At 26.5% G+C, this 13,753-nt stretch overlaps 1 protein-coding gene across 1 annotated transcript; it reads right to left on the bottom strand.

Annotated features, from left to right (window-relative positions):
* Window positions 1-514: 514 nt before the first annotated feature.
* LOC103828636 (VIN3-like protein 1) lies at window positions 515-4,623 on the bottom strand. The gene is made up of 3 exons (XM_009104261.2): window positions 3,092-4,623; window positions 2,718-3,010; window positions 515-2,645 (listed from the first exon to the last, which is right to left on the bottom strand). Exons 1-3 carry the CDS (start codon window positions 3,556-3,558, stop codon window positions 2,281-2,283), a joined length of 1,125 nt encoding a protein of 374 aa, XP_009102509.2. The 5' UTR covers window positions 3,559-4,623; the 3' UTR covers window positions 515-2,280.
* Window positions 4,624-13,753: the final 9,130 nt, after the last annotated feature.

The following is a 13,753-nucleotide window of genomic DNA, read 5'->3' as shown; positions in this document are numbered from 1 at the left end:
AATTTTTCAAAACGAGTATAAATTACTAAAATTGTTAAAAGTCTCACATAAACTTTTGTGATCAAGGTTAAAAAAATTTATGTGATAAGATACAATGATTATGAAATCATATGAATAAATAATTTTATTTTAATAAGTGTTTATGTTAATATATATATACACATATATTTCATATCGTTTAAATTAAACTATACATCATATGAAAATACATACTTATATTTTGATATCTGCGTTGAACATATACTGAAAAATTAATATTTTAATTTTGAAATCTTCATTTTTTTAATGATTACAAATTATTGAAACCACTAAACGTTCCACATTAAAAAAAATGTTGGTGTAAAATTTTGTTACACAAATATGCAAATAATCATAAAATCATATGAGTAGAAACCTCATTTAATAAATATTCATATTAAAAGTATGCTATATATCTATGTTAATGTTAAAATCATTTAAATCTAATTATATATCATATATGATAGTTAAGATTGATTGTTTTGATTTATTTACCTTAAAATGATTGCGAATAAATAAGAACGGTGGTTTGATTTATATGCGCACGCCAATTTATTACATAATAGTAACTCATTTCATAGTTATTTAATATATAATTATTATTTTATTATTTCATAATATGTAGAAAAACATAAAATAAATAATAAATATAAAATACTTATTCTGCACAAGGCGTGGATCTTAACCTAAGTATGTATCTTTTTAATAATTTTAAATCTTAAACATTTTCTAAATCTGAGGCCAAAACAAAATAACGAAATGAGAAGAAAATCAAAAATCAATATTTATATCGAACAATAACCAAAATAAAATAGAATACTAGATTCTGACCTGCCCTTCAAAGGGCGAATATATTTTTGTTTTAATTTTTTTAGAAATTTAATTTTCTTATTTGTGTTTTTTATAATTTATTTTTGTTTTTCTCTGTAATCATATTTGTGTATAAATCTTAATCAAAATCTATTTTATAAAATAATAGTCATTTAAAAGTTGACGGCATACGCTTAGTTCTTTGTAATCATATTGACCCGTATGCCCGTTTCTTTGTAATCATATTTGTCGATTCTAGATCTTGACCCGCATGTATAATGTTGGTTTGTATTTTTGCATTTTTTTTGTATTTTTAATGTAAATATGTAATATTTTTTGTAACTTTTTCTTATATGTTAAAGAAATTTAATTTATACGAGATTCTGACCCGCCCTTGAAAGGGCAAGTATATTTTTGTTTTAATTTTTTTTAGAAATTTAATTTTCATATTTATATTTTTTAATAATTATATTTGTGTTTTTCTTTGTAATCATATATGTGTATAAATCTAAATCTATTTTATAAAATATTCATTTAAAAGTTGATGGCACACGCTTAGTTCTTTGTAATCATATTGTCTGTATGCCCGTTTCTTTGTAATCATATTTGTGAGTTCTAGATCTTGATCCGCATGTATAATGTTGGTTTGTAATTTTTTTAATGTAAATATGTAACATTTGTGTATTTTTTTCTTATAGGTTAAAGAAATTTAATTTATATGTGTGTATAATATTTTTAAAATTATTAGTAAGAGGCTTTTGATAATTGTATTGAATTTATGATGTTACATAACTATACAATTGTGTCATAGTTATTTCACACATTAATTTTGTACTTTATTTTTAAAGATTCATTAAATTTTTTTTAAAAAATAACAAAGTTATAGTTACAATTGATATGTGTTTGGAATGTCAATATATATTGGCATAAATTTAATTAAAAAAGTTGATTTTTCTAATGTTTTTATTTCTTTGGTATCTAGATTTATAGTCACTTATTATTAAAAAAAAATATATTGGCATAAACGTGTCTCTGGTAACTGACGTGATATATTAATTGTTGTTTGTATGAATAACTGCATCGATATATTTTTTTAATCAAACTGGTCATGGTGGTTAAATTCATAAATTTAATTTAATTGCAGTTATATTTAAAAGGTATGTTTTGTTGAAATAATAGTTGAACACAACATTTTATCAATTGGACATGTTCCTAATTTAATAGTATTTGATATTTAATTTGTTGTCTATATATCAATTGGACATGTTCAGAGCAAAATCTAAGATATATCGTCTCGATTATCCCCATAAGTAGTATATATATTGATTTTTTGACAAACTAAAACTTACATGTTATAAATGTGTAAAGTCTAGGACAATTTTTTTTTTAAAAAATAGCTTACATGTGTAGTACATATTTTATTAAGGATTAAAAAAAAAAGGACCAAAGACCTTAATGTCTTTCTCCTATACCATCCACAGAGTTACCACGGCTCCGCTGAAAAATCTCAATGCTCTTGGTAAAGCATCCAGCGATAGAATGACCTAAAACCCCAGCTCTTGTGTAAGATACAGCACGGAATATGTACTCCTTGCAAGGCTCAAGGTCAGAAAACAATATCCTCATCCTCTGTGCTTCTCCTCTACTCAAATCAGTGTCAAACTGATCGTCCTCAGGCGTCTCTCCTTTCTTGTCACACCATAACCTATAACCCTTCACACCACGTTCTTCAGCACTAGGATGCTCAATCAAACGAAGGATCACTTGTCTAGGCGCAACATCTATAAAATCAAACCTGCATGCAGCAGGAACCAAATCTGCAAGACAAAACTTATATCATCATTCCCCCTTTCAGACAACATATAACAAAGATGTCTCCAAATACAAACCTCTGGCTACACTGGTTGACCAATACTCTGCCCTTCTGATAGCAAAACTGCTGAGCTCTTGCACCTGCATTGCAACAGGAAGCCGACTAACAATGCCCCGGTCATTTCTCGCACAAGGCCCGTCAAGAGGACCAACTTCAACTTCCAGCTTAGATTTAGCTTCTTTAACAATCTCATGTAGCTCAGAAAAACGACTAGTCCCATCGAGAAGCCTGTAACTCAACTCTATCCTGTAACATAGAACATCTATCCTTCGTGCATCCTTTGCTGCCACAAGCTGCTTCTTCCAAAATCTTCAAAGAAAAAAAAACACATTAGATCTATATCAGAACTCTGACATATAATATATGTCACCTCAAAAGAAGAAAACTTACCCGAGAATGTCAGAAACCTTGCCGCAAGAGTAGCAACAGAAATATCCATCACGCTTCATCAGATTCCCATTAGCATTAACCCATACCATGTCTTTTCGAAACGCACACTCGACATGGCACGACAAGCCACAGAACTCGACGTCGTTTGGTTTCTCGGACTCACAAACCAACCAAAGGGTTGGGTCGTTGGTCTTATCGAAAGCATGGCACACGCAACAAGAACACCACTTGCAATAACAATCATCTAAAGGCACGTTAGCTCTACAAGACGGGTTCTTGCAGATCCATGAGTTCGAAATATCACCGTCTGCTTCTTGTTGCTGCCTCTTGCGGGATTGCGAGATCTTCCTTTTCGTATCCATTTTGCGAAATGAAAGCGTTGTTGTGGTTCTTGGTTCTTGGTTCTTATCTCTGTTATATAATAGGTTTCCCATAGTTGTTCTCATGACTGACCACCTCAAAAACATTGAACTTGTACATCACAGTTAATACTAGAGCCAATGTCTAGATCTTTGGTCCTATTATCCCCATAAAATTTATTGATTTTCTAGCTAAATTAGAATTTCGGAGATTTTATACTAATTTTAGGCATTTTGATGATCTTTTCATATTTATTTTTGACTTTTTGAAATAACTAGGTAGATACCCGCGCTACACTGCGGGATTTTATATAAATGATATGTTTTTTATTAATTTAATAGTATTACTAATTTTAAATAATATAATTTCAACAATTCTAGATACATTTGCTTAAAGTTTTTCAGAAAACTCATATACACATAATAAAATTTTGCCAAAAAGTTTTAATAATTGGATAAAAACACAGAATTTTTAGAGTATCTTCAACTTATTAGTGTTCTTACCACTATAATAGAAATTAGAGGTAAAATTACACTAACCCACTTCTATTTCTTCTTCTATAATAGAAACTAGGTGGACCGCCCGCACGTATATGCGAGCATTAACATTAATATTAAATTAATAATTATATATTTACAACTATATAATACTTATGTTACATGTATATGGTTAATATGAAAAATTTGATGTTACATATTGATATTTATACTATGTTCATATGAACAAAGAATACATTAGAACGTTTAGAAAACGATTACATTTAATACTAATCTTAAAACATCAGAAAAATATAATTAAGAAAAAACAAATATTTCACGCATAACCCCAATAAAAAAATCAGCCATGAAATATAAAAGAGAGATTTGAATTACCTGAGATTTATTATCATTAGTTTATTTCTCTCAGCCTTGAGTCAGAAAAGAGGTAATTCTAACAAAAATATTTAAAGATGTAAACAATCCCCAAAAAATAACAAATTATATAATTGATAGGACAATGCCAATGAGTTTCAAAGTTTTTAAAAAGTTTTGAGATTATCTTTGGCTCTCAGACGTACCGAAGAGAATCACACACAATAAATAAATTGCACTTGATTAGCATACACATCTTATATTCTATAATTTTGATAATTAGTTGCCATAAATTGTTATTTGTAATATTCTTTAGATTATATGGCAAGTGATGTTAAATGTTTTTAGACTTACCTTAAATTTTTAGATCTAATTTAAATAAATAAAAATTAAAAACAATCGACCAATCAAATTATAACAATTTTTTTGAAACTTCACCTATAAGCGACACGTCACCAGACCTCAATAAAGTGACTTCTCTTTTAATATATAGGGGATTGCTTTTTTTTTTTTTAGAAAAAGAAATACCATTAATTATTTTTATTATATATTTAAAAATTATTATTTTAATAAAATACATTGGAGTATATTTCAATTTTATTATACAATTCTTTTATTTTAGAAGTAAAAATAATAAAATACATTGGAGATGACATTAAGTCAAAAACGTCCAAAAAGAAATATGATCAAATTGTTATTTTTTAAAGTAAACTAGGTGTTTTACCCGTACATGCGGGCATAAACTTCTTATGAATACTTATTAGTTTATGTTTTATTAAACTAAAACCAACATAATAAGTTATTATTTATGGTTTTAAATAGTTAAATCAAACATCAAAGTATTTATATATGTCAAATATTATTTTTTATCAAAATATATACTTACTATTGTGCTAATGTTTTTTTAAAACACTCATATCTTAGAAATAGTTTAGAAAATATCTATATATATAATTTTTTGTTTGACTAATATTTAATTATCAATTATTTTTTTATCTTAACTTTTTTAACTTTTATAATAAAATATTGTTTTCAGATAGCAACACAATATATATAAGAATAATCTTATTTTTTATAATTTTATTATATTATTTTATAATCAATTATTTAATGTAACATATAACATATAAACTTTATACTATTAAAATAAAATTCATTTTTAATTTATATAAAATTCAGTAATGATATTGTTTAAAATTCATTTTTAATATAACATAGAAATTTAATATTATTAACATTCATTTTGAATTATATACAAGATTCATTAAAGATAATTTTAAATTAATATATTAATGACTCAGCTAATAACAAATAATAAATCAATGGTTTAGCTAAAACCTAATAAAAACATGACAAGTAAGCAAAATTACCTAAAATCATGGAGAACATGACAAATAAGCAAAATCACTTTATAAATAATAGTATAGATCATGGAGAACATGACAAATAATCAAAATCACTTCATAAATACTAGTATAGATTGTACTATTTCTTTTGAAAAGTAAAATTGTTCTTCTTGACCAAATAGTTTGTAAGTCTTTTGTGTAAAGCTTATACAAATTGATAAATTTTATAACAAATGTAGATGACTTTCAAAACTAAAGAGAAACTATAATAATGAACTTGTAACTCCTATTAAAAAAGCTTTGTTCATATTACAAATACAAAGTCGACTTACCTCTAGCATTTATTTAAGTATGTGGTTTAGTCAACAAGGTGAGTACATCTTCGATAGCACCTATGCTTATCATATGTCGATAGAACCAAACAATTATTAGCTTTCTAATGGTTGAAACTAAAGAACTTAAAGCAATAGGAGTAAACTTATTCCGACGAAGATCAGAGTTTCCACGAGAAGCTAATATGGTGTCCATTATTAAAACATATGAAGATATAAGCTTTTTAACCACCTGCATCATCACCAAAGATCCAAATTTATCTCTTTACCCTTGATATTTAGAAAATTCAGTTTTAGTCTTATAGATAGTTGTGGCTGGAGAGAATTACCTGAATATTCTTTTTTGGCAGCTGGTAGAGTCTCCCAAAGCCAATACATCTTCATCAGAACCATCACTCAGAAGTTCATTGAGAATTACCAACTTTCCACCTATTAAACCGAAGCGAACCACTTTTTTTTTTATCTCTCTTTTGTATGCTGCCAGAATCTCCTAGGAACTACACTACATGAGTAGATTACGCTTTTTATGCCATCCATGACCACGTCACAGACCTTTGGAATCCCAAAGCAAGCATGAATCCCATTAATCTGAATCAAGTTGTTTTGAGAAATAAATGGTGAACCAATTCCTCAAAACAGTATATCCTTGATGTTGTTGAGACTGGATTAATGCCATAAACAAACAACTAAGAATGATTCAAAAGTGCAATAGAAACTCTTGTCACTTCTTATCTGTGATGCTTAGTTTTGACAAGAAAATCTACAACTTCCAAGAACTAACGAAGGAGACAATTATACACAAGCTTATTCAAAAAGGTAAACAGTGACTTTTTAGAGATCAACATGATTAGAAAATACCTAGGATCCTTTTTTCCATTTCTTTTCCAACATTACAAGAAACATTTTCATGGTGTAGCTTTTATCTGTACCATTATAGAAGATGCAAACATAGAGAAACAAAGTAATTAGCATCCATATACTCTGTCTTTAAACAACTACAGCTTGATATAAAATGGTTCTACTAAACTAATTAGCATCCATATAATGAATTTGAAAAATAACTACTTCTACAGAATTTGACCCAAAAAAACTATTTATACAGCTTGACATACATAATGATATACAATGGTTTTACTAAATATTTCTAAGAAAGACATTATGTATATCAGTAGATGTAAGCAAAGCTGTATAACCAAGTATACACATAAGACATTAAAGAGAAAAGAGAGCTCAAAATGTATCTACTCTCTGGAAAAGATAACGTTTGATGTTGTCATCATCATCACCTTAACCCTGCTTCAAATCTAGTCACATGTATCACTGCATCTTTCCTTTGCAGATTCTAGAGAAGAACAAAGAAATTGCTCCTCCTGGCCCACTTGTTGGAACAATTTAAAACAAACGTTAAGCGTCTTAATAAAATATCAGTCATTTGTTCAATTTTTTTCTGTGACAATAAAAAAGAACTACAAAATAGTTTATTTGCAATCTTCATAATGAAATCCACTTGCGTCGTGGTTAACAAACCTTAGTATCAAACTTTGTAGGTTTGGCTCAATCTTTTCATCATCATCCTGACTCTACGTAAAATCTAACAAAACATTGGTGTTAGTGTTTACATTATATTCTATTCTAGACTACTGATATGAAAACAATAAATAGATTATAATAGATTGATGGAGAATTCACCTGAGACAATACAATAATACACAGTTCTACTTGTCTTTGCCGGTTGATTTATTCCCGCTTTTCAGATTGAACCGGCGGCGGTGGCTTCTCCTCGCTCTCTCGTCTGTTCACTCCACCGTCTTTAAGGAGTCCGAAATCGACACTAACCATAGACAAATGACATGTAGAAACGAAATAAGTAGATTAGTTCTTTAAGTTTTTTCAGTTAATGACATGTCAGTTCTTCGTGCATTTTAAAATCTGACTAGATTAAGACCTGCGCTTTGCGCATGATGATCATTATATTTAAAAATTATTTTATTTATTATATGTTTTTACATATTATAAAATATATATATTGAATAATTAAAAGTCAATAAATATTACATATATAATTAATTTGGTGTGAACATATAAATCAATTTTATTAATCCAAACAATATTTGTTTTCTATTTGATAGGATATATAATTAAATTTAAATGTTATTAACATACATAGTATATTTTTAATATTAATGTCTATTAAATGATGTTTTCTACTCTTATGAGTTTTTTGATCATTTGAATCTTTTGTAGCAAAATTTTTTTAATTACTGATAACAAAATTTTCATTGTACGAATAATAGTTTTAGTAATTTATAATTTTTAAAAAACTACGTTGTCAATGTTTGTTCAAAAATTTTATCAAAAAAATTTGTTCAAAGTAAGTTCCAAAATTTAAATATTTATGTATTTTATATGGTATATAGTTTAATTCAAAACAATATATATCTTTAAACTTAATAATTAATTAAATTAAACTTTTTACTTATATGATTTATAATCATTTTTATTTTGTCATAACAAAAATTTTAAACCATGAAACACAAAATTTTAGTAATTTATAGTCATTTTTAAAAATTCAAAATATAACATATACAGAAAAATCTAAATTTTATTATATGGTTAATATAGTTGTTTAATTTATTTTAATAAATTTAAAATTAAAAAAAATATGATAGAAGATACACTAATTTTTATCAAATCTTTATTATTAAAAATAATTAATTGTCATATTTTTTTTCATCAACAATTAATTGTCATATATACTTAGCCACAATAGGCAATTCTGTAACTTTTATTTAAAGAAATAATAAAAAACATAAATAATGAATTTATGGTTAGTTTAAATAAAAAGTTTATTATATAATTAGATAAACCAATATATTTCTCTAATGATTCTAAGAATCATCATAGTGATAGGTAAAAGACACTTATATCTCTAAGGTTGACTAATCTAGACTTAGGGTTTAGAGTTGAGGTGTGAGATAGGGTTTTTAGAATGTGAAATTTAGGATTCTAATAAATATATAAATAAATACTTAAAAATATATAAAAAACAATTAAAAATAGTTCCAAACATAATTTTCAATTTTCAAAAGGAAATTTTGAAAAAAATAATAAAAAAAATTCGAAAAAAATTCAAAAAAACAATTTATAAAAAGTTTGAATTTAAAAAAGTATAATTCGAAAACATATTTTTTTTTATTTAAATATTGATTTATTATATATATAGATAACAAGTGTATAAGTGTCTTTTGCCAATTAATAAAGAAGGTATTTTTGAAAATGTCATTTTAGTGGTGATAAAGATGAAAAGTGTTATCATGAAATAAACATAAAATTTCCCTAAATTTATTTGATAATAATTTCAAAAATATGATAATTTGATGATGAATATGATACTAAAATATTTAACTAACAAAAACAAATTGTAAAAATAGCAGTGATACAAATTGTAAAAAATTAGTAATTATAAAATTCTTTAATAGTAACTAGAAATAATTATTTGATAGTAATTTAATTTTTCTGAAGTTCTATACAAAGAGAAATTGTTAGAAATACCACAATTTAAGTATCACTTTTCAAAAATACCATCAGTCAAAAAATATACTAACATTTGGCTTTATTCTCTATTGATTATTGTTTAGAGTTTAGTATTAAAGGATTGGGGTTGGGTTTATAAATGTTCTATAAATATTTTAAAAAATTAGCTTAGTGTTATTTTATCACAAATTTAGGATATTTGTGAAAATAGTCATTCATTAATGGTTAATTTGAAAAGTGGTATCAAACTTATGGTAGAGTTGAAATTTCCCTCTAAACAAAATATAATTGTAAAAATTATATGTTAGTAATTTTCATTTTCTAATATCCTCAAAAATATGTAAAAGAGTATTTGATAGTATTTTTTCTTTTTAATTCAAAATAAAAAAGATTTATAAAATATATTTTTCCATTTTTTAAATTCTAACAAAAATAAAATTTTAAAAAATTATTTGATAGTAAACTTTTAAAAAGAATTTGATGACAAACACGATATTAAAACTATTTAATTATAAATTAAAAAATTAAGATGTTACCGTGATTGATCTTTATATGTGTTTGGTCATACGAACATTAAACACAAGTTTGATATATATTTTCGTGTTTTATCATAAAAAGGTTATTATTATCATTACCATAAGTGATCTTTATATGGAAATTGCACTCACTAACCAAAAAAAGAAAACATAATTCTCTAACTAACATAAATTACACCCTCTCATATTTTCAATTCATTTCTCTCCCTACCTCTCTCTACAAAACTAATTTTCTTTTTTGGTTATTACACAAATAAACCCATCTTTATATGTGTTTAGTCAAAAACAAATCAAGCTTCATCCCCATCTTATTACATTTTTTTTATTATGTAGTATTTTTTTCTAATTCATTTTTATTTAAACTGTTATTATGGAAGTATATCACTAAAAATAATGGAAGTAAGAAAATTGTTTAACATCAGATTATTTTAATAAATCAGCCTCATTGTTACTAGAAAATGAGAAGCAAGTAATTTGAAAATAATAATAAAGCCTTACATAGATAAAACTACAAATACCACTATTTAATAATATCTTACCATAACATTTGAGTTTAGGATTTAATGATTATTGACTAGGCTTTACTATTTAGGGGGTGGTGTTAGAAAGTTATATAAAGTTTCCAAATGATATATGTGATATTGAATGTCTTATATCTAAAACTAAATTAAAAGAACTTTTGAATTACCTCCAAGATTCTGTCTTCTTCTGCCTTATTGCAGCATATCATAAAGTAATTTATTTATTTATTTTAAGATTTATCACGACGAAACTATAATTTTGTTTTTCACAAAACTATTGGTAAGAAGCTATATTTTCTTATAGATAATTATTCACGCAATCAGGATTCAGAAATATGGTCTTTAACATGTGCATAAATTTGTGTGGCTATAAGATGCATGTATCGATGGTTTCATTATCATTTATTACATGATAAAAATTATGATCCAAAATGATTTGTATTGGTTAAACAACTAAAAATTCATAGATCACGTAAACCAAAATATATAAATGACAGAACAAAAATTAGGGGTGAACCTTTAAATTTATCAAAATGCCATATAGATTAATAATAAAATACATAATTTTTTTTTAAAAAAAATCTAAAATAATTTTTTAAAAATAATAACGCTTATTTTAATGACGTTAACGCCACTAACTAAACCCTAAATCTAAAATTCTAAACTCTAAACCCTATACTCAAAATTCTAAACTCAACTCTAAACCCTAAACCTAAATCCTATATCTTAAACCCAAATCCTAAACCCTAAACCCAAACTGTAAACTCTAAACCCAAACCCTAGACCTTAAACTCAAATCCTAGATCCTAAACTCAAACCTAACTCTAAACCCAAATCTTAAACCCTAAAAAAACAACATCAACATTAACCCAAACCTTTAGGATATAGGATTTGGGTTCAGGGTTTACGATTTCATTTTAGGGTGTAGGGATTAGGTTTGGATATATGATTTGAATTTATAGTCTATGATTTGGGTTTAGGATATAGGGTTTGGGTTTAGGGTTTGTGTTTAGGGTTTAGGATTTGAGTTTAGGATATAGGGTTTGGGTTTAGGATTTACGGTTTGGGTTTAGGGTTTAGGATTTAGGGTTTAAGGTATAGATTTAAAGTTTAGGGTTTAGTTAGTGGCGTAGCATCATTAAAATTGGTGTTATTTTTTCAATTATTTCAAATTTAAATAAATTTAATCTATTTTATTATTAATGTAGATGGCATTTTGATTGGTAATAAGAAGAGTGGTGAATTTAAAAGTTCTCCCTTGAACCTAAGTCTTGTTCTAAATGATAACATATGCACACAAAAATTTCAAGGACCCTACAATGACTATGAAAACTTCATTAAATGACAAAAACATGAAAATATATTTAAACAAGAAAAACAACATAGAGTGAGCTAAGAAAAATATTAAATTAGTATCTATATTAATAAAGTTGCCCAGAAACTCTCCTTAGAGTGCCACCTCAGCACACCCTGTTCCTTTTGCTGCCACGTGTCGAAGAGGGAGGGGGCTTCTTTTCTTTTTCTTTTCGCTTCTAACTAACGAATCTTCTCCTTTTATGATTTTAGCGTTCGTTATTATCTTCTTGGGCTTCGTATTGTTTATAGACTTATTTTTGTTTGGGCTGCAGTGGTTCTTTATATAAGTTTCAAGTCTTACATGTTGGGCCGTTATATATAATATTAACACAGGAATAATGTAAGAGCTTTGGTATTTTCATAAAGAATTATTATTACGTTACTTTTATCCATGTATAACTCAGAATATTTGGAGTTTTCATTTCTTAGTATAGTAGGCTGGTGTAAGTAATTTGTGAAATGAAAACAAAATTTGTATGTGCATATATGAACACTTTCGTTATTACCATCACCAGTAATCAGGCTGCTGCTCATCTTAATATGTTTTGGGAACACTTAGCTATATATCATCTCATTGGTTTGCATGTAAGACATCTGAACGACGTGCTTCATAATCTTCTGTATTTGGGTTTTCAGTCACTTGAAGCCCAAAATCTTTTAATTTATTTGTATTACTTGGAACAATGAGCTCTCTTGGTTAAAGTTCATCAGGTATTATAGTGCCAAAATAAAATCATAAAGCTTAAAGATTACAACTAACTATGAAGGAGAAGATTGTCATACAAAGCACACGGGCATGACACAAATATAAAGCATTAGATATTTAAACATTAATACTAAGATTCTCATACTTTGTATAATTCGACGGTTGGGCACAAGAACAACATGAGTTAACTTACTCTACAAACTTACAATTTAAACAAAAACTAGAGCTTGACCCGCACGCGTGTGCGGGTATTGATTTTTATTTTTTATAAATTATATAAAGACATTTCTAAATACATAAATTATTTAGATATTTTTAGGTTTCTACAAATCTATCTGGATCCGGAATGATCCGAGTCCAAACCTCGTCCGAAAATTTATCATATTCGAACAATGTTTAATTTTAAACCTAAAAATCTGATACCCAAAAAACTGATCCGTATCCGAACACGTACCTAAATTCTCATATAATGTATGTATTTAATTACGATATATATATATATGTATAATTTATTATTTCCAAACACATATATATAATAAAATAGGAAAGGACAATTAATACTAAAAGTTAGATTTATAAATTATTGTTTCCATGTTTTATTTATTTATAATTTGATTTTGGAAATGCATTAATTAAAGAGGAAAAAACAAAGAATCCTAAAAGATATGTTAATTAATAATTCATTGACATGCCATTGTAAATAACTTGCAAAACTAAGGGGTAATTTTAATTTGTACTCCTCTTTTAATATATTAGATATTGGCAACTACATAAAATTAGTCATACATATGACCAGCAGCTATGTATATACCAACTAAAAAAAGCACAAACAATTAAAGAAAATCAGGATCATCCAACTAACAGTAGTTACAATCACAAATTAGCACCACAAAATACAAAACAAAAGACGAAAAAAGTAACATCCAAACACACAAAAATGTGTACACACAAACTGAATGTTTATTTTCTGAATATTTATTGATCACTGCTAAACTATTATTCAGAACTAGCATACAAAACGTAACAATAATGATATACACGTATTAAAAAACCATGCATTTAATAAACAAAAAATTATACATAATATAAATCTAAATAATCAATAAATATAACTAAGCTT

This window comes from Brassica rapa, chromosome A07 (genome assembly GCF_000309985.2).
Source record: "Brassica rapa cultivar Chiifu-401-42 chromosome A07, CAAS_Brap_v3.01, whole genome shotgun sequence".
Lineage (NCBI taxonomy): Eukaryota > Viridiplantae > Streptophyta > Magnoliopsida > Brassicales > Brassicaceae > Brassica > Brassica rapa.
Note: the sequence above shows the minus strand (reverse complement) of the source record. Positions and strands in the feature narration are given on the sequence as shown.

Bases quoted from the DNA above. Each gene is read 5' to 3' on its own strand.
- LOC103828636 (XM_009104261.2), bottom strand. From the start codon at position 3,558: ATGTTTTTGAGGTGGTCAGTCATGAGAACAACTATGGGAAACCTATTA. The intron at 3,011-3,091 runs GTAAGTTTTCTT...TTTTCTTTGAAG, and splicing joins AAGGTTTCTGACATTCTCGG to ATTTTGGAAGAAGCAGCTTG. The intron at 2,646-2,717 runs GTTTGTATTTGG...TTTGTCTTGCAG, and splicing joins GTCAACCAGTGTAGCCAGAG to ATTTGGTTCCTGCTGCATGC.